The sequence below is a fragment of the Juglans regia genome, chromosome 4 (assembly GCF_001411555.2).
Source record: "Juglans regia cultivar Chandler chromosome 4, Walnut 2.0, whole genome shotgun sequence".
In the NCBI taxonomy this organism is placed as follows: domain Eukaryota; kingdom Viridiplantae; phylum Streptophyta; class Magnoliopsida; order Fagales; family Juglandaceae; genus Juglans; species Juglans regia.
Window position 1 is genome coordinate 19,806,789 of NC_049904.1, and position 25,777 is coordinate 19,832,565.

The 25,777-nt window shown below is 35.7% G+C and overlaps 2 protein-coding genes and 1 pseudogene across 2 annotated transcripts; 1 reads left to right on the plus strand and 2 right to left on the minus strand.

Moving 5' to 3' along the window:
• Positions 1 to 2,338: 2,338 nt before the first annotated feature.
• Positions 2,339 to 3,331, minus strand: LOC118348329. The gene is made up of 2 exons (XM_035689871.1): positions 2,533 to 3,331; positions 2,339 to 2,425 (listed from the first exon to the last, which is right to left on the minus strand). The coding sequence occupies exons 1-2, from the start codon at positions 2,906 to 2,908 to the stop codon at positions 2,391 to 2,393; spliced, it is 411 nt and encodes a 136-aa protein (XP_035545764.1). The 5' UTR covers positions 2,909 to 3,331; the 3' UTR covers positions 2,339 to 2,390.
• Positions 3,332 to 4,299: 968 nt separating this feature from the next.
• On the minus strand, positions 4,300 to 6,640 carry LOC108979598 (annotated as a pseudogene).
• A 14,835-nt stretch (positions 6,641 to 21,475) lies between these two features.
• LOC108995790 (aquaporin NIP1-2-like) lies at positions 21,476 to 23,864 on the plus strand. Its single transcript, XM_018971419.2, has 5 exons — positions 21,476 to 21,818; positions 22,134 to 22,358; positions 22,923 to 23,120; positions 23,315 to 23,376; positions 23,491 to 23,864. The coding sequence occupies exons 1-5, from the start codon at positions 21,684 to 21,686 to the stop codon at positions 23,708 to 23,710; spliced, it is 840 nt and encodes a 279-aa protein (XP_018826964.2). The 5' UTR covers positions 21,476 to 21,683; the 3' UTR covers positions 23,711 to 23,864.
• Positions 23,865 to 25,777: the final 1,913 nt, after the last annotated feature.

A 25,777-nucleotide genomic window follows, 5' to 3' on the forward strand; every position in this document is an offset into this window, starting at 1 on the left:
TGATATAGCTCCACCGGCCATAAAAAATATATATCCTAATGTTGATTTGCGTGAATCAATATAGCCAGCAAAGTCAGAATCTGAGTAACCAATTACTTCCAGATTGTCCGTTCGTCTATACATAAGCATGTATTCTTTGGTTCCTTGGAGGTACCTCATTACTTTCTTTGCAGCTCTCCAGTGGTCTAAACCTGGATCACTCTGATATCGTCCCAACATTCCCACAGCAAATGCAATGTCAGGTCTTGTACAGACCTGAACATTCATTAGGCTTCCGATAGCAAAAGCATATAGAATGTTCTTCATTTGTTCCCTTTCAAGGTCGTTCCTTGGACATTGGTTCAAATTGAACCTATCACCCTTCACAATGAGAGCTATACTTGGTGAACAATCCTTCATCCGGAATCTCTCTAAAACTTCATAAATATAGGTTTCCTGAGACAGACCCAAGATACCTCGAAATCTGTCTCTATGGATCTTAATGCCAATGACATAAGATGCTCACCCATATCCTTCATATCAAAATTTTTAGAGAAGAATTGTTTCACCTCATGCATCAAACCTTTATCATTGGTTGCTAGCAAAATGTCATCCACATATAAAACAAGAAAAGAAATTTTACTCCCACTGACCTTCTGGTATATACATTGATCCATAACGTTTTCTACAAAACCGAATGAAGAAATTATATTATGGAATTTCAAATACTATTGGTGGGATGCTTGTTTTAAACCGTATATGGATTTTTTGAGCTTGCAAACCAATTGCTCACCATCACTAGAGGGGAATCCTTCAGACTGTTTCATGTAAACTTCCTCTTCTAGATCTCCATTGAGAAATATTATTTTCACATCTATTTGTTGCAACTCTAAGTCAAAATGGGCTACTAATGCCAAAATAACATGCAATGAATCTTTCTTAGATACGGGAGAGAAAGTCTCCGTGTAATCGATTCATTCTTTCTGAGTAAATCCTTTAGCAATGAGTCTTGCCTTGTATCTCTCAATATTGCCCAATGAGTATCTTTAAGTTTTAAAGACATATTTACATCCAATAGTTTTTACACCATTCGGATACTCAACAAGATCCCAGATTTCGTTACTCTTCATAGAATTCATCTTTTCTTTCATGACATTGTACCATAATTCTGATTCTTTACAACTCATGACTTGTGAAAAGAACTCGGGATCATTTTTGGCTCTAATGTTATAGTCAGATCTTGTAGATACACAATATAATCACTACGAATTGCTGATCTCCTTACTCTAACAGATTTTCTTAATGTTGCACCATCATCTTTTTGAGAAGTATGTGGTTCAACTTGTTGTTCAAAAATTGTTGGCAACTCTTGAACTACATGATCTACTAGAGTGTCGTCAGCAGCTTGTGGAACATCAATGATTGGTTGTTCAACACCAGTTTGTACTTGAGGGGTGTTGTAAGAAATAATCAATCTATCACTTGAAGTGGAAGGTTGAGATTATGAATGATCATTCTCAGAAACTATGTTCCTGGTTTGATCGCTCCCACTGATTAAGTCATTTTCAAGAAATTTTGCATTTCTTGATTCCACAATCCTAGTACTGTGAGATGGATAATAAAATCTATAACCTTTAGACCTTTCAGCATATCCAATGAAATATCCACTAATGGTCCTTGGGTCTAGTTTCTTCTCTTGTGGATTACAAATTCTCACCTCAGACGGGCATCCCCAAACGCGCATATGTCTCAAACTCGGTTTCTAACATTTCCATAATTCAAATGGCGTTTTAGGAACAGTCTTGGTTGGAATTCGGTTTAATATATACACTGCCGTCTTAAGTGTTTCAGCCCATAATGATTTAGGAAGATTGGAGCTGTTATGCATATTCCGCACCATGTCCAATAATGTTCGGTTTTCTTTTTTCTGCTACACCATTCTGGTCCGGTGAACTAGGCACGGTGTATTAGGCAACAATCTCATGCTCTTGAAGAAACTTTGCAAATGACCCAGGTGCTTGTCCATTCTCTGTGTATCTACCATAATATTCTCCACCTCTATCTAATCTCACGATTTTAATTTGCTTACCGCATTGTTTCTTTACTTCAGCCTTAAAGATTTTAAAGGCATCTAATGCTTCGTTCTTGTTATGAAGCATGTAGAGATACATATATCGTGAGTAGTCATCTATACACAATTAGATTTATAAAATAAACTGAATGATGAATTTGAAAAATTAAAGGAATATTCAAAATGTACTAGTCTTGAAACTAAAATCAAGTTTCTAGAGAAACTTGGAACATAAAAGGTCTTTTCTTACTTTAAAACCAAACCACTAGATAAAATTAAATAGCAAATTCCTACAACTTCCACAAGCGAGCCCATCTTGTTTCCTGATAAGATGTTTCGCTCACTTTCCACTAGCTTCCTTAGGTTTTGTAAACCCTGCAAGGAATTTGAAATGTAGATTGTTGATCCAGAATCAATCCACCATGTGTTAATATTGACATTAACCATATTAGATTCATAACAAACAAGTGAGGTTGAATTACCTTTATATGCAAGCCATTTCTGAAATTTGGCGCATTTCTTCTTCACGTGTCCCTTCTTTTTACAGAAAAAATACCTGGAATCTTTTTTAATACCACTTTGTGGAGGTATTTTACATTTTCCTTTCAGTTTGACTTGAGATTTGCCCTTTTCATGCGTTGCAAGCATTGCACTTTCACCCTGTTCCATCATCAGTCTCCCTTCCTCTTGAACACACATGATCATGAGTTCATTAATTGAGCATTTATCCTTATGTGTGTTGTATGAGATTTTGAAGTGTCCATATTGATGCGGGAGGGTGTTCAAGATGTAGTGCACCAGGAATGACTCCGACATTTCAACCTTGAGTTTATTCAATTGAGCCACATTGGCCCTCATTTACATGATGTGCTCACCCACACCTTTCACACTGGTGAGCATTAGGGATGAGAAATTCATGATTAGGGTGCTTGCTAATGCCTTGTTTGAAGTGACAAATTGTTCATCAATGGCCTTTAGCAAGTCTCAGACCTTTTCATGCTGATCGACAGAACCATGAATACCAGCAGAAATTCTAGTCTTAATGAACATCATGCTGAGGCGATTAGATCGCTCCTATCGCACTCGCTCATAAAGTGCGATGGCTGGTGCATTGCTGGTATAAGTGAGTGCTAGTGGTTCGTATTTCCTAATAGCATAATCTATGTCCATCCATCCTAAATGAAGAAGAACTCTCTCATTCTAGACTTTATAATTATCTCTCTTAAATTCAGGGATATCATAACGAATATCAGAGAAATTTGTAGGTTGTGTAACTACATATAGATTACATGCTTATGTTAAAATTGATACCTAAATAAATATTCATGTTTTACCAATGTAAATCATGCTTAAAAATTGAATCTAATGACATAAAATTGCCTGTGGGCTAAATTTTTAATTCAAGTAGATCCAATTAATCTTTATGATAGAATTTTATAAAATTATTTACTTAATTCATAATTCTAAAGGGTATATTATGAATTGAGGTATATTCTATCTTAAACTTTTATGATAAAACTATCAAATTATTTACTTAATTCATAATTCCTGTGGGTAATTTATGAATAACTTGATATCTTATCATACTTACTAATATAAATATAATAGAAATTCATGTGAGATAAAATTTATTATATTAAGTATAATTAATTACAATTAATGTCTAATATTCTTTATGTGATCCTAATCAATCGTAATAAATTTACTTAATTAAAGATGCTGTGGCTATTCTCTAATTAACATAAAATTATATGGATCATTAGACATTTAAATTGCATAAGACTAGTTTAATATTATGAATTACATAATTTTAACTAATACTCACATGTTATAATTATGTACAAAATATTTATAATATAAGCATAAATATTGCACAATCAAAACTATAATATTATGCATAACATTTAATTTCTTGCTTTAAACTATATACTCATAAAAAATTGCATGTATAAAGCAAAATTAATCAATTCATGCAAACTAAATACGAGCATAATAAACAAATTTATACTTCAATTATCCAAATTGCATATAATTAAATTAAATAAAAATTATAATAACAAAGGGCATAGGCCCAAAAACCCACTTTTCAAACCATCTAAAAAAGTGGAAAAAAATTTTAATTTTAATTTAATTTATTTTTATTAAAACTATACTGTATAAACGACATGTCGTTTTTCTTATTGTTTAAAAAGAAAACAGCCATCTAAACGACATGTCGTTTTCTACAAAATTGAAAACTACATGTCCTTATACACTTTGGCAGTTCAAAGCCCCACATCTATACGTGTTATGGGCGGGCATGAGGGGCTTCACAGTGCACATAAGGTGCACCGACGGGTTGGGCTGTCAAGCACCGATAGACTCCCATAAGTCTAGCGAGTCCCTAAGGGAGATCACTGAATCTCATAATCCAACAATCTCCCCCCTAGCGACACCCGGGGGACTCGAACTCGCGACCTCGCTCTGATACCAACTGTTAGACTAAAAACAATTCTAGAATGCAGAATAACACTTTAGAAATAAGAATTGATAGGTTTTAATGCCAAGAATAATACCTCCAGCCATTGATGCTATTCACTGTTTTTGCTGCGTTTCTCTCTGTGTTTGGCACTTTCAAATTCTTTTCCACTCTATTTAGATGGTGTAATACTGAAGAGAATTGAGTGATGTGAGTCTAGGGACCAAACATTGTATTTATAGTCGAAGCCTCCATCAAGCTTCGGTGTTACGTGTCCCACGTGATCCTATTTATATGAGATCAGTTATTAACGTGATGGAAGAGTGGTGGACCACTTCAAAGACTCTTAAGCAATAAACTTGTTTTCACGAACGTCTCCGTGAGAAACGGTCAATATGTTGTTCTTGGTAATCTTGAGTTTGCCGCATAAACTCCTGTGTGCAGATCACTGCACTGTCGCTCTGTTTCCAGTTTGATCTCTAATACAAGCATCTGCCTACATTAGACCGGCTTGTATAGGTGGGAATATGAGATTGAGCATGCAATTGCTACATTCATTGTGCTCTCTTATTATGCAGATCGCAACAAGATGAGCTGAAGATTGGAGTGCTTTGTCAGGAAAATCCTACAGTAGATAAATATCAATATGGGGGTGTTAGATTCATAAACATTATGGCCTCCTGAAGAAGCTACAAAATCAATTTTCTTAGAAATATGCATATTTCTAAGAAGAGGAAAAGCCAGTCAATGGCAAAGCAAGGTTCGTGTGCAGTTGAAGAAAGGAGATGACTTCGGACCTATGGCGAACCAGTATTGTACTCAGGACGGCATGGCTAATCTTATTTTTGAAGCGTTTTTTTCCCAACCAACATACTAATGCAACAGAAGGTAGAGAAAAGGAGATCCTGCTATGTCTTGCATAAGCACCTCCAACTAAGTCAACATTCGAACTCAAGTATTCATATATAATTTGAAATACCAAAAGCTTCAAACAAAGTAAAATAATAGATTTAATTGTTTAAAAATTTTATTTGCATTGATGTGATTACTGCGTATTAAAAAAAAATAGAGGCAGCAAATCACATCAATAGTGTCAACTCTGAGGAAAATGAATCATAAACAAATTAGCGTTAGTTTCTTTTCTCCTTTATGATTGAACAACTCTCTGTTCAATACATTCATAAATATCTAATATTCTTTCGAGGAAAAGAAACTTGATAAAGAAAGAAAGAGACAAACTTGGTGGGAATTATTAAATTTGCATACCATCAAAATGTTTTATTATATGGATCAGCAGTCACGTATTGCTTCACAGCCTCCCTCATATCCTCAAATCCATCTGTCCCCTCAAGGAACTTGATCACCCTTTCCAACTCAGTGTCGCTGAGATCGTCTGTAAAGGGTCGAATGGGAATCGCATTCTCGGGCTGAAACTCGTACGCATTCGGGTTATCGTCTACGATTACCACCCGCCTCAGGTCTCTCCCCAAACCCGACAAGTCCTTCACGAACTTCCCGTCCACCTCCTTGCAGGAATCTCGGTACAGCCGGTGGGATATCACAGCGTTACGGTCGAGCTGGTCGAGCACGAGCGACGCGTATTCCCTCAACCCCGCCGTGAACACCACGATCTCGAATCTCTCACCCAGAGTCGACAGGAGTTCGTCGACGCCAGGGCGCTTCAGCACGTAGAAGCTCATGATCTCGCCGTCGATTGTCGGCCTTACCACGAAGTCAAACCGGTCTGGCTGTGTGTCCGGCTTGGAGTGGATCAGGGTCTCGTCCAGGTCGAGAAACACCGTTCTCTTCGGCGAAATCAGCGGCGGGAGGCGCGCGGGGTCGTCGTTGTCGAACGACAGCGATTTTCAGACGGTGCATTCGTGTAGATTGGGAATCTTCGCATGAGTACGGCAGCCCTTGTGCTGGCGGTTGGAGGTGTCGAGGTGGGCCAACTTGGACAAGAGTTTGATGAGGCGGCGATGGCAGGTCAAAATCGACTTGTTGATGGATGCGATGGCGGCGACATTGTTCTTGGCAGACGATTTCCGACGGTGACGGCGGCGATGCTGCCTACTGATACGGAAATCCTTGATGTACTTTGTCGGAGTCCTCTTTGAGATCTTCGACACCATTTCTGCGCATATGGACAGTGAGAGAAATTGGGGTTAGGGTAGAGATTTTAAATTTTGGTCCGGTGCAACGGTCACAAGTTCTGTTTGTTTGTATTTGAAAATGATCTATTATTCAATTTTCTATTATACTTGCCATTATTTATTGAGTAATTCTATTTGCAGCATAAGGATAGTTTTATAATTTTAAAAAATTTTAAAAATAATTTTACCTAACCTTACATTACAGTCCCCAAATAAAAATTATACCTAAGATTGCTCTTATACTTGCACTAACTTAGGTTAGTTATCCCCAATTTTCACTTTAAACCCTCTTAAGTTACACAAACTTTTTGAAATATCATGTTTAAAAAAAAAAAAAAAATCTCAGATACAAAATTCAGTACACCTTTTCCAAACTTTTAAATAAAACACAAAATAATATAACTTTTTCAAAATTTAAAACATAAATAACATTTAAATAATTTTTTAACTTTATAATATTTTTATTTAATATTTTTCTCTATGATCTCTTAAAATTTAATAAAACATCTTAACTTAAATAATTTTATTACTATTCACAGAATTATAAGATTTCAGTTTCCAAACCTGAGTCAAATTTTCAAAAATTTAAGCTATTTCATTTTTCCATCAATATGCTAATCTAAAACATATAAACAAGATATTCCCATCCATTTAAGTTAATAAAATAAAATAATAATATTAGATACAATCATGATCAATTATGTAAGTGCATGACACTCATTTTGAAAAAGGGTGGGATCTATCATTAAAAATTTAATTTTTTCGTGTAGGTCATATATTTACTTATTATTTTTAAAAGAAGTACACGATATATTTGCATACTCTATAACTACAAATATTATTTCTTTAAAAATGAATGGTCAATTTTGATTTGTTCACGGGATAACGATATATCTCAACTCCATTTTAAGAACGAAAATACTTTAAAATTCTCTATTTCGCGAGCGTTTATAGAGAAAAATCAATAGTTAATTTATTTTTTCCTTTTAAGTTTTAAGCAATAAACATCTTTCTTTTGTATTGATTTCTCCTCTCGTTCATGGGTGGACGAATACCTCGCTATAAATGGGCATGCACTGCTGAGGCAGAACAAATGTTTTTAACCTTTAAATGGGATGGAGAAACAACAAAGCCCTTTTTGTGGCAAAGAACCATCTCAATTTCCAGCCCAATTATCAAACCCAAATTAAAGCCCATTGATCCCTCAGTGTTTTTAGGTTCTATTTGGACAGCGAGATGAGATAAAATAATTTTAGATAAAAGTTAAAAGTTGAATAAAATATTGTTAAAATATTATTTTTTAATATCATTATTGTTTTGAAATTTAAAAAAATTGAATTTTTTATTATATGTTATATGAAAATTTAAGAAAGTTGTAATAATGAAATGAGATGAAATCGTTTTTTCAGATTTTTAGAATGGCTAGAGTGAAATCGGATCAAATTTCCTAAGATTTATCAATTAAATGCTTATTTTTCACAATTTCTATTTACACAAGGAAAATGCTTAAGCCATCGACACATTCTCCGGACAAATTCTATCGATTTGATTTTTTTTAAATAATTAAAGTGATTTAAAAATATGCATGAAAAAATTACATAAAATAAAAGTATATTTTACACTTACCGGTGAGAATTGTCAGGACACCTTCCGCTGGCCCTAGTAGTTCCCTGTACATAAACACAACATGTTAGGTTCCATACTGTATTTAATATGAATCTTACTGTATTTAATATTTGGGGTCCATACTGCCTATATGCAACATTTGGCGTATACGAGCATGCATGCAACCACAGGATAATAAATGATTATTTGCCTCTTTTAGACTTAAGTTGCTCAAAGAATAACTGCCAAGTAATGCTCTCTCTCTCTCTCTCCTTTACAAGAAAAAGTAAACAAAATATTAAATGTGAAGTCAAATCTGCTTACAATTGCATGCAAGTTGATCTAAGTTTGCATTGAGGAATTTGCTGCACTAACAAAGGGGCAACTTCCAAATAAAGTGTCACTTTAGGGTCTATGTCTGTCACTCATGTAAACCAAAAGGTTTCTATTAACTACTGTCCACGAATCATGGGTTCAAACCTTTGAAAAAAAATCATTCACTAGCCAAATTGGTCAAGTTTCCACATCTAAATTGGTCTGAAACCGCGTGTTAAAAGGTAAGATTATGCTAATACAATCCAACTACCAACATGGACTAAGTCCAAGGTCTTTGGCATGCAAAATTGGAGGTAATTTTCCATATAAAACAAAGAAGAAAGGAAAAAGTTGCAATGAGTATAAGATCATCATCGAGAACAGGGTTGAAGTAGTGAACAGTGGGAGGTTGGATTGATTTTGCACGCGCATTGAAGATGGTTTCTTGGTATGATCATTTGCTGCAGCACTGTGTTTTTTGGTGGATTGTGTTGAAAACTGGATGCACTCAGCACTTACTTTGTTTGATTTTTCCTGTTTTAGCACTTACTTTGTTTTCTTAATTCTTAGTTAGTACTGTAGCTGATTTAAACATGCACTTGGGTTTTTTTTTTTAATTAATTTATTTATTATAATTTCTTGTTGTTAAGGACTTACTTTAGAAAATTCGTTTGTGGTTGTTGGTGACTAACGGTCTAGATTGGGTGACTTCAAAACCTGTGAGAAAAACATTGGAGAGAGAGTGAAAGGAGAAATGATATTTGTAGTTATAGAATGCACAAGTATCATGCATTCTTTTGAAAAAAAAAGAGTAAAGATAGGACGGATATAAAAAAATTAATTTTTTAATAATAGATTCTATTTTTTTTTCTAAAGGAGTACATTGTGCTGGTATAATCTATGATTATATTTAGCATCACTTACAGTGAAAGTATTTCATTTCATCTCATATCATCTTTATAATTTTTTCAAATTTTTATACAAAATATATTAATAATTCATTTTTTTTAAATTTCAAAACAATAATAATATTTTAATAATATTTTATTCAACTTTTAACTTTCATATAAAACTATCTCATCTAATTTTATCTTACTATCCAAACCGTACTTAAAACTTATCACTACCATTCTTTGGTAAAATCAGTGATAAATTAATGCCAGAAAAACATATTACATGCAATTTTATATTAGAATAGTGCTATATATATAGATAATTTTATACACAATATTATACATAGTTATTAACTGTGTTTTTTAGGATATAACTGGATTATTCTTAAATGAACACATGATGCTAATCCCCTCAATTAATAGAAAAATGATTGGAAGAACTTATTAGGGTCGGTCCATGAAAAAAATTATTTAAAGAACTATATCATGCTACAAAGGATATTATATATGGATTTCAAATTTACTCAAATACAATTTATCTAATTTTTTTAAAAATAATGTTCGAAATTTGCATTCCTTACAAAATATATTTTCTATAGAGTATACGTAATCTATGACAGTGTGTGATATCATCTTTTGTGGGCCATATTGTACTTAAATATTTTGTTGTTAAGGACTATAGAAAATTCGTTTGTGGTTGTTGCCTGTTGGTGACTAACGGTCTAGATTGGGTGACTTCAAAACCTGTGAGAAAAAAATTGGAGAGATAATGAAATGAGAAATGATAATTATGGACTTAGGAAGTAACGCATAGTTATTTGAAAAAAATGAGTAAAGATGAGATCGATATAAAAAAATTAATTTTTTAATAATGAATTCTACTATTTTTTTAAAGGAGTACATGATATTTGTATAATTTATGATTATATCAGTATTACTTATGATAAAAGTATTTCATCTCATCTCATCTTATTATTACAAATTTTTTAAATTTTTACATAAAATATAATAAATAATTTAACTTTTTCAAATTTCAAAATAATAATAATATTTTAATAATATTTTATTCAACTTTCAAAATCATTTCATCTCATCTCATTTCATTATCCAAACTGCACTTAAAACTTATCACTACCATTCTTTGGTAAAATTACTGATAAATTAATTCCAGAATAAAAATTACATGCAATTTTATATTAGAATAATGCTATATATACATACAGATAATTTTACGCACAATATCATACATAGTTATTAACTGTGTTTTTTTAAGATATAACTGGATTATTCTTAAATGAACACATGATGCTAATCCCCTGAATTAATAGAAAAATGATTGGAAGAACTAATTATTAGGGTCGGTCCATGAAAAAAATTGTTTAAAGAACTATATCACGTACAATTTATCTAATTTTTTAAAAAATAATGTACGAAATTTGCATTCCTTACAAAATATCTTTTCTATAGAGAGTATACGTAATCTATGACAGTGTGTGATATCATCTTTTGTGGGCCATATTGTACTTAAATATTTTGTTTTTGGGTGTAAGAGACTCGCATACAGTACTAAATTAAGTTGAATATTTGAAAATGAATCTTAGCAAAGAATAAAGAGGCAAGATCCAGTCCGTCTCCAGAATCATATAATACTTTTTCTTGTTTTTATCATAAATACCTATACCCCACCAAAACATATTTCAAACGTACGTGGGCCATCTGATCATGTCTTTGCATGGGAAAAATATCCTACTCTCGAACATCAAACCGGCAGACACGCACAGACACTCTTAAATATGACAGACAGCATGTGTTGACAATTTTTGTCAACAACCAATTACAGCCGCCAAGGCCAGGGTTTGGTCTCCAATCTAATCGCACGTACACTAGTGCATATATGGAACTAATGATATCTCATGCAATGAATTACTGTTAAAGATTGACATGTTCATCGGAATAGATATAAGGGTGGAGATTAATTTGAAGGACAAACTTTAAAATATCACTCTAATTACTTGTAGCTGAGTATGCTTATATTATACATAAGAAAAATGTTTTAATTATAAAAAAATTTTATAAAAATAAATCTACCAACTGACGTGTTTTGATGTGATAAGTTTAATTATAAAATTATTTCAAATACATACTTATAAGTAAACGTGTGCAGGGTGGGAAAGTATATATAACGTTGGAATGTTTATATATAATGATTATGTTCGGCAGTATTCAACTCTATTAATAAAATCAATTGGACCGTAAGGGAAGCAAAAAAGCACGATCTCATGATCTTTTGCTTTATCTTCAGTCATTTTTTTATTTTATTTTTAAACGTGGCTTTCACTTGCTCTAATGTGGAAACTATCATAAGTTCAGACTAGAAAGTCAAACCTGAGCCATCCCCTTGATCATGGAGGGTATTATATATATATATATATATATATATATATATATATATATACACTACTCTTTTAAAAATACTTTTTTTTTTTTAAAAGAGCAAGAAGTCACATCTACTCTTTTAAAAATACAATAATGACATGCATGGTATTGTCAATATTGCTAAAACTGTACAAAGTGATGCCCTCTAGTCAAGCTGGAAGCTACGTTTTAATTCTTTTAAAGGGATAAACTAAATTTCAACTTTCATTTATTTTTTAAGAATATCGATGAATACTTAGATCAGATGATCGATGGAAATTAGTCGTCTTTTGTCTCATGTTTGATTGATCAGGTTAATTGTTGAGGACGTGTTTCATCGTCACACACTCTCGACCTCCTGCAATCAAAGAGTAAGAGGACTTGGAGGGTAAAAGAGGACCCTCCGATGTCTAAATCAGTAATAATATATATGTAATCTCAGAACCAATATCATATTCCAGACTTTCATTAGCGTACCTGGCTTCTTTAAATAGAGAATCTGCCTTCTTGAGATCCTTCGGGTTAACTGCCTCATCTGTTATTTGAAACTTGAATCGTCATTCTTATGAGTTATCCATTTGTTTTGAATGAACATCTTAACAATATTGGGATAATTGAGCGGGTATTCTCTTTGGTGACTCAGCCTGACCCTATTGGGTTGGAGGGGGTGTTTAGGCCTTAAGTGTCTTGTTGGGCCGTGGAGGCCCAGGCCCAGGCCCAGGCCCAAGGAGGCACCTCGCGGGCCCCTATGGTGGTATTAGAGTCCTTCCAGTTACCCTGGGAAGTCTTGTCCCATATTGTGTGATACTTTTATATTAATTTTTTTTAGGTCCCTTCGAATGATTTAACTTGTCCTCCTTTGGTTACCCCATGAGTCCTTATCGTGTGTCACGCAATAGGGCTTTTAGATACGAGGGGCGCTCGACCTTGTGATTTGGGCCTAAGCTCCCTCTAGCTACCCCGCGAATCCCTGCCACACGCGAAGCGGTCTTGGGGCGACGTTTGGGGTTATTCTTCATGATTCTCCCACGACATCTGTCAGAAGTTGATATGCATTCCCCCTTATCTTCCCTCGTCACTATTTATTACGAGGTGTTGCCTATTTTCTTTTCCTCCCTTTCTATTTTTTCGCGCAAGCTTCCTAGTTTCTTGCATCCAACTTTTTGTGCCCTCCAGTTTCCTTCTTCTTCTTCCTCTGTCGCATTCTCATGTGTTCAGTGTTTCCATGGCTTCTAGTAAAACCCAAGTCATAGGCTCCTCTCGAGATGGTGGTCCTTCTCGACCCCGCAAGCCTTCAGCCCCTGGTGATGGCGCCGCTACTAGCCTTAACATTGAAGGAGGCATCTCTCGCTCTACCTTCCAAGGTCACTGTTGGGTTTCCTCCCTGTCTCGTCACGAACTGAATGGTCCGAGGGACCATTTTAACATCCTCGACTTGGTAGGGTTGATGCCTGGTCAGCGGCATGGAGATGTTGACATTAGAGGTTTGGTTGTCTCTATTACCCTTTACCTGGCTATGTTTTCAATGGGGCTCCATTTGCCCTCCGTGCGGCCTGTCCAATGCATAGTGTATTTTTTTGGCTTACTGCATTTTGTGGCGGCGGGTTCTGGATCCCACTGGTGACGATTACCCTGATTTCACCACTCGAAAATTCCTTTCTCTCCATGGATTTAGAAGTTTGGATGAGAATTTGTGAAGCTTTAGGTCTTGTAGTAAACTGGTGCAGCTTGAGCATAAATATTCCCACACAAAGGATTGGTCGAGGAAGTTTTTCTTTGTTTCGGGAAGGGAGTGGGAATTTTTGGCAAATGAGGTTTTACATCGAGAATTCCTCATTTGAGCGTCTTGGTTGATCGTTCCCGAAGAACATGACCTTGAGGTCTTGTTGTCTCCCTGAGAAGAATCTCGCATTCGCTTGGTTCAACCTTGGGCGATGGCAAACCTTAGCTCTACCTAGTCTGACTCCATTTTGACGCCCACTAATATTGATAGATTCTTGATGGTACTTAGTTGAGCTCATGTGCTTAGTTGTGAGATCCTTGGTGTCCCCTTGCCCACGAGGAATTCAAAAAGGGGACCGCCCCTAGAGGCGGTAAATTCAAAAAGGGGACCACCCCCAGAGGCAGTGGGAAAGAAGAAAAAAGCTCGCCTCACGGCAAATTCGACGGATGCCTCCATTGCCTTATAGAATCGACTATTGGATCTATCTTGGGGAGAGGGAATCTATCTTTTGGGTAGGCTTTGTTGCGGTCCGTGAAGTCCACACACATTCGCCACTTTTTGTTGGACTTCTTTACTGAAACCACGTTTGACAACCATCCTGGGTACTGAGTCTCCCTAAAAAACCCGGCTGCCAACAATCAATCCACTTCCTCTGCCATCCTTTGTACTTATTGGTGCTGAAATTCCTCTTCTTCTATCTAACAGGCCTTGTGTCCGGGTTAACATTTAGTTGGTGTTCTATTACCTCCTTTCTTATTCCTGGCATATGTTGATGTTTTCATGCAAGGATGTCTTTGTGCTCCTCTAGGAGTTGTATTAGGAGAGTCCTCTCCTCTTTTGCAATCGTAGTCTCGATTCTTACATGGTTACTTGGTTGGGCTGGATTGAAAGGCACGAGTTCCAACGGTTCGTCGACTTCTCCTTGCCTCAATGTTTCTTCATCCCTCGTATTTGCCTCTGTCATGAAACCTCTGGTGAAGGTGGTGGGTAAGTCCCATCATCATTTTCTCCCAGCTCTATCATTTTTACATCCCACTCTCCTATTTTTAGTTCTTGCACATAGCACTTTTAGGCAAGCACTTGTTCGCCATGTACCTCGCCAACTCCCACATTCGTAGGAAACTTCATTTTCAGATGGTAAGTAGACGTGATCGCTTTCAAGGCATTCAAAGTTGGCCGGGCTATAATGGCATTATACGATGATTACATTTTGACCACCAAGAACTCAATCATAGTGGTGGCGAGGTGAGGATCAGTTCCTACTGACACAGGTAGTGTGATGGACCTCATGGGTTGGACTGCGTCTCCCATAAATCCCTTCAATGTGGTTAGCACTGGCCGAAACTGACTCGCATTTAACCCCATCTTCGTAAAAGCATCCCAGAATAGGATGTTGGCTGAGCTTCCGTTATCTATCAATATCCTCATTGTCGTGTAATTTGCCACCAACATTGGGACCACTAATATTTCATCGTGGGGGGTATACCACCCCTCAGGAGTCCTCTTAGCCAAAAGGAAATTGGGGGTGAGGCCTGCAGCAGCGTCTGTTTCACCGCCCTCTCCACATTGTAAACTTCTTCATACCTTGCCCATATCGCATACGATTTCCTTTCTACCAAAGTTGGGCCATACCCTCCGGCTATGGTACGAATCTCTCCCAAAGGAGGGTTCCACCAATCTGTATCTGGCCTGGGTCGGTGGTTCCTAGGCTCCTATGAGCTCCTCGCCCATTTGGGTGATTCTCTCCTCCTTGGGCTTTCACTTCATCTGAGTTTACGCTCCTATCGAACGTTACCCTTAATTTCTTCAATTTTTTGTTTTAGCGTATGAAAATCTTTGGTCTGATGGCCATTCGTTCTGTGGTACAAAAAGTATCTTTGCATTTGCCACCTGTAGTCTTCCTCATGTCTAGTCTCCTTCGTACTATCCTGGTCATGCACACTGGAATAATGTACATGGTTTTTGCTATAACGTCCCGTGAGCATCTCCCGCTTTTTCTCGTATTGATTCTTCCTTGGTCTACTTTCTTGGATTCTCCTAGTGCCTTCCTTCGATGCACTCTCCTCCTTTCACCCCGGCCTAGTGGTGAGGGCGATCAGTGTATCTTTGGCATTCACAAAATCGTCCGCCCGATCCATAATTCCCGAAAAGTGGATGGGGTTTTCCTTGCTAACACGGTCATGAAGGGACTCTTTGGCCAAATTCCCCTTAGTAGTGCTGCCAACATGATCTTTTCGTCGTGATCGTCAACGGTTGTTCTTTCTTTATTGAACCGTGTCAAATATGCATTTAAAGTCTTGTCTTTCCTCTGTTTTACCGTCTACCGGCTGTCTCCTTTGCCAACTGGCCATAATCTGGGTGATGAACTGTTTGCCTAGTTCTTTAAAATTCTCAATGGAGGCCGTCTGCAATGCTTTGAACCACCCCCAGGCTGCTCCTTTTAACTTCGAAGGAAAAGTTTTGCATGCAATCTCTCCTCAGAACCCATGGGCCTTAAAGGTTTCCAAGTGTTCCATCGGATCCTTGGAGTTGTTGTATATGTCTATCGATGGGACCTTGGATTTTGGTGGAAGCGGTATCGCCATGATCTCCACGGTGTATGGCAAGTTGGTGCTGGTTAGCAGCTTATCAATTGAAGACGAGGTCCCTGTTTTCTTGGCCATGTTCTCATACTTATCAATCAGGCTGTGCAGGTCATGATGCAACTTCTTCGTTTCCTCGTTCTCCTGAAGGGCTTTACCTACACCCTCACTGTGAGCCTCCATCTCCACCCTGTCAGCCTGACTGGGCTTCGTGTCTTCCCCTGATGGCCCGTTCTTTGCTTTGAGAACCTTGTTCTCCTTTCACAGTGATTTGACCTTAGTGGTTAGCCTCCTCACTATTTCTTCCATTTCCACAAGCCTTCCTTCCATGGTTTGTGACGTTTCCTCCTGATCTTTAGTTACTTGAGATTGAGTGGTGGTGGGCATGTGAAAATCACGCTGATTGTAGGATAACTGAAGATCCCATAGACGACACCAACTGTTAAGGATGTGTTTCACTGCCGCACACTCTCGATCTTCTGCAACCAAAGAGTAAGAGCACTTGGGGGGTAAAAGGGGCACCCTTCAATGCCTAAGTCAGTAACAATATATGTAATCTTAGAACCAAGATATTCCATACTTTCATTAGCGTACCTGACCTTTTTAAGCAAAGAATCTACCTTCTTGAGATCCTTCAGGTTAACTGCCTCATCCATTCTTTGAAACTTGAATCGCCGTTCTTATGAGTTATCCATCTGTTTCGAATGAACATCTTAACAATATTGGGATAATTGGGCGAGTATTCTCTTCGATGACTCAACCTGACCCTTCTGGGTTGGGAGGGGAGGGTGTTTAGGCCTCAAGTGTCTTGCTGGGCCGTGGAGCCCCAGGCCCAGGGATGCACCCCGTGGGCCCCTATGGTGGTATTAGAGCCCTTCCACTAATCATCTCGAATCAGTAACTTCTAATTCACTAATCCCTTGAATGTTACCATGCACCATCAATACAAAATGCCCTAAAATTCCTAGAAGGGGCATTTATATCCCTCCTGGGTTGGGCTGAGCTTATCCTGGAGGCCCAATGATTAGTGGTATAGATAGCCCATGAGTTGCATAAGGAAGAAAAAAGCCCAACGCCTACATGGGAAACAAGTCGACGTGCAAAGATGGACACCGCCTACCCTGACACTACCCTATAGACGCTCGTTGTGACAAGGACATGCCGAAGTTAAGGATTGGATACAAAACATGGACATAGATCATGAAAATATCTCCTGTCCCCTGACAGAGCGCACAAAAGATGGCCTCACCCACCCACCTACAACAAAGGAGACAGGGGCCTCTGACACGGGCTACAGAGTACCATCTCGACAGGTAGTATAAAAGTCGGACACCAGGTTAGAATTCAGGACTTACGTTCTTTTCCTTACTGAAATTATTTCCAAAGCACGAAAAACTGACTTAGGTTTTAGAGGCGATCCTTCAATCCCAAGCCTCTAATTCTCTCTGTGTTTTAGGTCATTGAGCTCAGCATTCGGTGTGCGAAACACATCGTCAACAATTCCCTTTCAGGAAATTATTACCCAAGTACGTTAAATCTTAGTGCAAATTCTGATGTGCAAAATTTGGTGAAACATCTCTTATCATTTGCAGCAAAACTATTTTGGAAAATGAGATCTATACTTATAATTTTATTTACATAACCTTACGTGCTGATGTGTTAACCAGTGAAAATAGTAAAAATTTTAAAATTCTAAAATTGTCAAATTAAAAAAAGAAAACACTGATAAAATGAGGCTACCACTCAGTATATAAAATGGGGACTGCATGTGCAAGCCCTTCATTAAATATAAAAAGTACCATTTTGATGAGGATATTATTGTAATTTTAAAAAATTTAAAGACAAAATTAACTAGACTTACAATGCAATCTTCAAATGGAAACTGTATGTCGCATTGCTCATATAATATTGTGCATAAAATAATATGTATATATATAACTACTCAACTATTTAATTTGTCTACTAGCATGCATGAATGCTTGTTTCTTGGTTTCACAGCGGAAAAGATGCCGGTTTTATTTTACCTTTTAATTTTCCTATTTTTAAATTTCTTATGGAATCTCATTCGCTTATAAAATAGAGATATATACGCACATAAATACTCATTAATCGAATAATTGAATTGGTAGATCCCTTGATTAACGTGATGTTTGAAAATGACATGAACTTGTCCTCATCAACATGTCACTCAATAACATATATTTCTACAAGACAAGTACTTCACGTTTTGTTTAGTACATGTACATGACAAATGGAATTGTGGGAAATGCTTAAATATGATAGACACACCAAAGATTTTAAGCCATCTCATGAATTAACCTATTCAGAGGGAATATTGGGTTGGTTCGATAAACCCCAAGAACATGGGTTATTACATTTTGACATCGACTTTTATTTTAATGCATGTAAAGCATCCTTTTTTTTTTTTTTTTTGATCTTTTTCAGCCCTATTTTTTCACCCGATCATGACATATAATGTCTGTATGTGCACAGCAGAACACGTCTTTTGATCATTAGGTCTCGTTTGGTTACGAGTTCAGATGAGATGAAATATTTTGTTAAAAATTGAATGAATTATTGTTATAATATATATATTTTTTAAATTTAAAAAAATTAAATTATTTATTATATTTTATATGTAAATTTAAAAAAATTATAATTATTATATTTTGTGTGCGAGTTGAAGAAGCACATCCTGTTTCGTGAATAAATATATAATTCCTATGTTTAGGTTTTCTCTTTTTGTTTTACATTATGATCAGAAGATTCCATTTTATAGACTTAGCTAGCTAGTTTCTAAAATTATATATGTGTTCTTAATACTTTTATATTTATCTTTTTCGGTTTCACAAGAAAAAAAATTAAAAATTTGATTCAACAGGTAAGATTAACGTCAAAATCATAATGGGAAATAATAATAGAAATATAGTGGTGGAGGGGACTAAAGTTTTTCATTAACCTCCTTTTTTTCTTCTCTCTCTCACTCTTGTTTGGCTCTTATTATTTTCAAATAAAAGTAAAAAAAAAAAAAAAAAAGGATTTGGGGAGCTTTGAGAACAAGTTAAAAAAAAAAGTGTGTTAAATAGATTTTCTCGATACAATAAAGCCAAAAAGTAAATAGTAAACAATATTGATTAAATAATTAAGTGAGAGAGAAGGGAACACAATTTATTGTTGGGATTTCTATATATGTTTGGTTTTGGTGATCATAGTACTCTTTTTAAGTATATGATTTCTATATATGGATGTCGTAAATGAATTACTTTTTTTTGAGGTATATGGAGATTACTTTTAGTAAATAAATTAATTTTTAGTGAAAGAACAAAAATTTTAATGATCATAGCTCTTAAATTGGATTCCCATGATTGATTACTCTTAAAAACGAAACTATATAATTAGTTTGTACAAATTATTTATTATTCAATTAAAACAAAATCCACAATTTTTTTTTTTAAAATGTACCCAAACCTGTTTTAAACATCTCAAGGATGAAACGTCTTTTTTTTTTTCCTTAATGATTTGTTTGTTTTTAAATTGGTTCAATTTGATAACTTCCTTAGCCAAGCTTGATGACAAATGGTTTTGATCCCGGTATCAAAACTTGAAACTGGGAAAAATGTTAAAATTACCATGTCCCTCTCTTACAAGTTCAAACCCATTGTGGAAGGGTCGGCGAAAGTTGTAATACTTTCACTCTTCCACAATGGAAGAGTGATCAAAATCTATTTATTATATTTTATGTGAAAATTAAAAAAAATTGTAATGATGAGATGAAACACTTTTACTATCTAAATAGATCTTAAAAATTTATCTTGTTATATTCAATTTATTACAATTAGTAGCTAATGAAAATATCACGGTACTTTATTGACTGAACACAAGTGAGCGATACATATATATTGTAGGTCTTATTGTATATTTTATGTGTCTACCTCTCATCCATTCGAAGAAATTAAATTATTTTATAACCAGTCATGCATAACGAGACGTGTTCGTGGCTAGTTAGATCAAAACCATGAGTTAGTGAGTAGGTATTCTATTGGAAAATATTTTGAAATGCTTTGTAAACTAGAGAATATGTAAAATAACAATAACAAATTTGAAAGAGAGAACCCGGTGTTGAGGTACGTTGTGATAGACGCTTTCTTTATTGTAGATTCCGCCTCCTTCAACATTAAATATGCACTAGGCTTCTTGACAGTCTACTTCCAAGATACAATAACGTTGGTTCCCGTTAATCTCCTCGTCGGTGCACACAAAAGGAGATCCTCAAATCCGATATAAAATAGTCAAAACCCAAAGAAAGAAAGACAAAGAGAATGAGGATGTGTTTCTCTAAGTTTTGTAGAGAATTTAGAGTTTTTTGTTTGTAGGTGGGGTTCCCTATTTATAGAGAATGAAATGGCATATGTGAAAAGTCACAACTTATTTAAATGAAAGGGTACATGTGAAAAATCACATCATATAAATGAAATGGTGCTTGTAAAAAGTCACAACTAAAATGAAGGAGCACTTTTGAGAAGTCATAACTTCTCAAATATTAGAGAATATATTGAAAATATTTCTAATTCACCAAATGACACAACCCTTTGTTTGGTTGGGAAACGATTAAGGCTCATATCCCTAAGATGCATACATTGGTTTAAGTACCAAGATATAAAATCTAGATAACCGAACTGATACATTGAACAATGATAATAGTTCACATTATTTTCACTTTACATCAAATATTTTAATCATTTTTAAGATGAAAAACCAACATATTCTTGAGTCGAGATTGAAGAGGAGTGAAGTTTAAGCACCAAAGTGAATAATGAGAAGTGATACATATATAAAGAGAACGAATCCGTTATATTTATTTTATAATAAAATAAATTTATAATTTAACGTATGGTATCAAATTACATTAATTTATAAAATTTATTTTTATATAATTTCTTTATTGTCAAAATATTTAACGAGTCATGGGCGCTTGTATACGCAATTAATGGTGTTTAGAAGACTTTAATTGGGGCATTCATGTCCCTCTGCTTTTCCGGTTGGTGGTTGAATCGACCTTCAATGCTTTTCTCTGTTCATTTTCTTTTTTCTCATTTTCATTTATTTTCCAAGGCAATACTTTTCTCAGTTCACAACCCATAGGCATAAACTTTTATCTTTTTCATTTCTTTTCCAAGGCAATACTTTTCTCAGTTCACAACCCATAAACGTCACATTTTTCAACGATATCTCCCACGAACTTTATCTTATAAAGGAGTAAAACACTATTAAAAGTTACACGTTTGATCTCTCTCTCTCTCCTCCCTGTGAAAAAGTCCACCCATCTCTCTCTCTCTCTCTCTCCGTTTTTTGGACCCATTGGCACCCATAAATTGGAGTTGTTCAGCTCGGTTCTTGCCCAGTTCGAGCTTGAGAGCCAAAGCTGAGCAATCTCTTTCTCTCTGTCTCTGATCCTTCTTGCCTCTTAGCTTCTTTTGGTGTCGGAAGTGATGGCTGAAGAAGCAGTAAGTAATGGAAACCATGCGGTTGTTTTGAATGTTAAAGGTGATGCTAATCACACCTCCTCTGTCTCCAAAATCAACCATGAAGCAGGCTTCTGTATCTCTGTACCATTCATGCAGAAGGTGACTACTCCTCTTCTTCCTCCGATTATTTTGAACCCTTCATAATAAACAGCATCTTTTGAATTCCGTTCAAATTCTTTTATTCTCGTGATCATCGCCATGCCGTTTTCTCAGTCGCTAAACGCAAATTGTTCTTCTCGTTTTCTTCTTTTGGTTTATTTCATCAAATATGATAATATGAAAGTTGTTACATAAAAAACAATGTACTACATGAGTGTGTTTCTTGGGTCAATTTTTTCAGCTCTGTTTTTGCCAGTTTCATTTCGTCTAATGAATCTACTTAACATGGAAACGGAAATTTTGTATTGATGACAGCTGATTGCGGAGGCGATAGGTACGTACTTCTTGATATTCGCCGGATGTGCGGCGGTGGTGGTGAATATGGGCAATGACAAGGTGGTGACTGTGCCGGGAATATCAATCGTTTGGGGACTGGCTGTGATGGTTTTGGTTTACTCCGTTGGCCACATCTCCGGTGCTCATTTTAATCCCGCCGTTACCATTGCCTTTGCCACTTGCAAGAGATTTCCATGGAAACAGGTATAACTCCATCTTGACCATTCCTTCCATCTCTTCAACCCAAATAATGGATAAAGCTAATATATATATATAACAGACTTAGGTCTTGGGTGCACTCAAAGGGAATGCATTCAACCCTTTCGGTAGTTTGTAAATAACGAAATTTCCTTCGGAGGAACATTATCATTTGGCCTTTAACTTTGTTTCAAAAGGCATTTTATTAACAATACAAGTTTCAGGTGGGTTGCAACTTACATTTTTGTAAGCCATCTCTACCAAAAAAAAACAGGGGGTTTAATTTTGGGGACTCTCTGTTTCAAGCTTAATTTAAACCCCTGATGCCTCAGCTTTGAAATATGGGTTGGAATTAAGCACTTCCGCTCTGATACTATGTTAAAGTGTCACTTGTACCTAAAACTTCAACCCATGGAAAGAGATTATTCAAACTACTTATATTATATCTTGACACAACATAATGTTCTGCAGATAATGCCACGCTCGGAACCGAATGGATATGTTAATAAAATTTCTCTCTCTAATTGGAATTTTCTTGTTGTCTCTTTCTTTTTTCAAATTTATATTCAGGTGCCAGCTTATGTATTTGCTCAAGTCCTTGGATCAACAATGGCAAGCGGAACCCTTCGGCTCATATTCAATGGGCACGAGAACTTTTTCGCTGGAACAGTTCCGTCGGGGACAGAACTGCAGTCTTTTGTGCTGGAATTCATAATCACATTCTACCTCATGTTCGTAATATCTGGTGTTGCCACCGACAACAGAGCTGTTAGTTCCTCACCTTTTACATTGGTCTCAGATTTCCAATAAAAGTAACCGAACTGTTAGTGTGATGAGATGATTAGTTTTCTTTCGAACTCTGACCTATTCCATCCACAATCTTTCCATATCAACTAACGTGTTTGAAAATTACGTATGAATTCTTAAAACAATTTAATTTAATATATTTTTGGTCTCTGCAGATCGGAGAGCTTGCTGGCCTTGCTGTTGGCTCCACGGTCTTACTCAACGTCATGTTTGCAGGGTAATAAATTAATCGGATCTGATTTGTTAATATATTTGTTAAATAGGTTAACACTTGATTTTGGACATTATTTCCATATTGGGTATGATTATGATGAGTGATCGTCTTCGACAGGCCGATATCAGGTGCATCAATGAATCCTGCAAGAACCTTGGGGCCTGCCTTTGTGCACAATGAATACAGGGGGATATGGGTATACATTGCAGGACCGATTCTTGGAGCTGTATCTGGTGGATTGGTCTATAATTTAATCCGGTTCACGGATAAGCCCTTGCGCGAGATCACCAAGAGTGGCTCTTTCCTTAAAGCATCGAAGAGTAACAGCTCCATCTGAGAATTTTGAGGAAAGAACGACAGAGGGAAAGAACAGTACTTGTGTTAAATGTTTTGGTGATTGCTAGGTGGTACTTACTAGCAATCCAGATGTTTGTGTGTTACCAAATAATATCTAACTTCACAAATGTAAGCACTATGCTTGCTTTCCTTGTTGTAATTGGTGTCATATATATATGAATATATAACTACGTATTAGATTTTGAAGAAAGAGAAAGGGATAAGTGAGAGAGAGAGAGAGAGAGGAAAAGAGATTACGCTAGGAAAACCTTGGCTGCACGCATGCGTAGACGTTAATTCTCATGATATGGATAAGGTTTGTGACCAATGGTGGTGTTTCTGAAACTCGAACTTAGTTCACATGAATCCTGTTCTGTAATGCACAAGGGAAATGCATGAGCATCCGTTCAAAAAAGTTGTACAAATAACTTCGGTTATTAAAAACTCGTGGAACATGGCCCTTAATCCTTATCTTCAAAAGTGATGGTTATATAACAAATTCTAATAAATAATCACTTCCATTTTTAACAAATTTTATTTATTTATTAAAGGGAAGTGCTACATATACAAAGAGAATTTACAAAAATAAATTCATAAACTAATATGGTTTCATATGATCCATTAGATCTATTTTATAATAAAATTAACTTTATAATAAAAGTAACTTTATAATCTGACGTATTACATCAAACCAAATCAATTTATAGGTTTACTTTTGTATAATCTGGCTAAAGTATTTCTCATTATTAGATGCTATTGTTTTGACTAAAATAAAGAAAGAAACTACTCGAAATAGCTATTTTTGCCCCATCTTTTTTGTTTAGTACTTCTCTAGTTATATTTTTTTGGGGAGGGGGTGGAGATAGCCATAGGTTAAAACAGGCAGCAAGCTCCCAGGCAAGGAGAAAGCTAGCTAAGTAAAACAATAAGGAGAAAACTAAGAACACAAAAGGGAAAGTAAGGCTTGGTTGGTAGGTTTCTTTTTGAAAAGGGCATGACACAACCATCTATGGCTCTCGAATATGGCTTCCTCTTAATGCTATATGACCATTGGAAATACACTTGGAACCAGAGCATGTCTGGCTGGACATTAACATAGTCTTTTAGGAGAATAAGATTGTTTTATAATCTATCCATTCAAACACTCATTATAATTTAAAAGCAATTGAGCATAGAGTTTATACAAATTTTTTATAAAAGTTGAGTTTGATTGATCTTGACCATGTAATGCTCTTTTGTACAGGACTCTTTTATAATTAGAAGAGAGATACAGTATACAAAGTCGGCTATATCTAAACAAAAAATCTGTAGAAAATCTTGATCGTACTATATTATGAGCATCTTCAAACAAGGTTTATTGGCATTGATTCGATGATGTCTATGAGACGTGGTTGCTGAGACTAGGGCCAAACATACCCATAAAACAGCAGTAATTAGGGAATCAACAATCCCGCACTCCACGGGTAGATACTAGATCGTACTAATCTGACCAGTCATAGGATGCAATCGTTACTGGCCATATGGTCAAGTTGGTCAAAGTTATTTTAATGAATCACTTTTGCTTTAGCCTTAATAGGCATAGAATGCATACATATCATAAAGATACATATCAAAGAGGAATGTCATGTACAGTCCCTAAATATTGGAATGTAAATTTAAGTATTTTTATTTTTAAAATTTTTTAAAATTACAAAACTATCCATCTTAAAATGATATTTTTTCTCATTTATTAAAGTGTCTGCACATACAGTCGTCAAGTGGAGATTGCAAATAGAATTTCTCTATCATAAAAGAGATATTTGTAATTGTGAATTATGCAATCACCGCGTAATTATTTTAAAAAAAGTGAATAAAACATGAGATCTACATGAAAAATAATAATTTTTTTAAAAGAAATGATATTTGCAGTCGTGAGTGTATAAGCGTTGTGCAGTCGCTTTGAAAAAAATGAATAAATACGAAATCGATACGAAAAGAAATTAATTTTTTAATAGTAGACTCCATTCTTTTTCAAAACGATTGCACGATGCTTACACACTTCACAACTATACGTAACATTACTTTTTTT

Coding starts and splice junctions, on each gene's coding strand:
- LOC118348329 (XM_035689871.1), bottom strand. CDS start 2,908: ATGAGGGCCAATGTGGCTCAATTGAATAAACTCAAGGTTGAAATGTCG. Junction 2,426..2,532: donor GAAATGGCTTGCATATAAAG/GTAATTCAACCT, acceptor AATTCCTTGCAG/GGTTTACAAAACCTAAGGAA.
- LOC108995790 (XM_018971419.2), top strand. CDS start 21,684: ATGGCTGAAGAAGCAGTAAGTAATGGAAACCATGCGGTTGTTTTGAAT. Junction 21,819..22,133: donor CTGTACCATTCATGCAGAAG/GTGACTACTCCT, acceptor TATTGATGACAG/CTGATTGCGGAGGCGATAGG. Junction 23,377..23,490: donor CTCAACGTCATGTTTGCAGG/GTAATAAATTAA, acceptor CGTCTTCGACAG/GCCGATATCAGGTGCATCAA.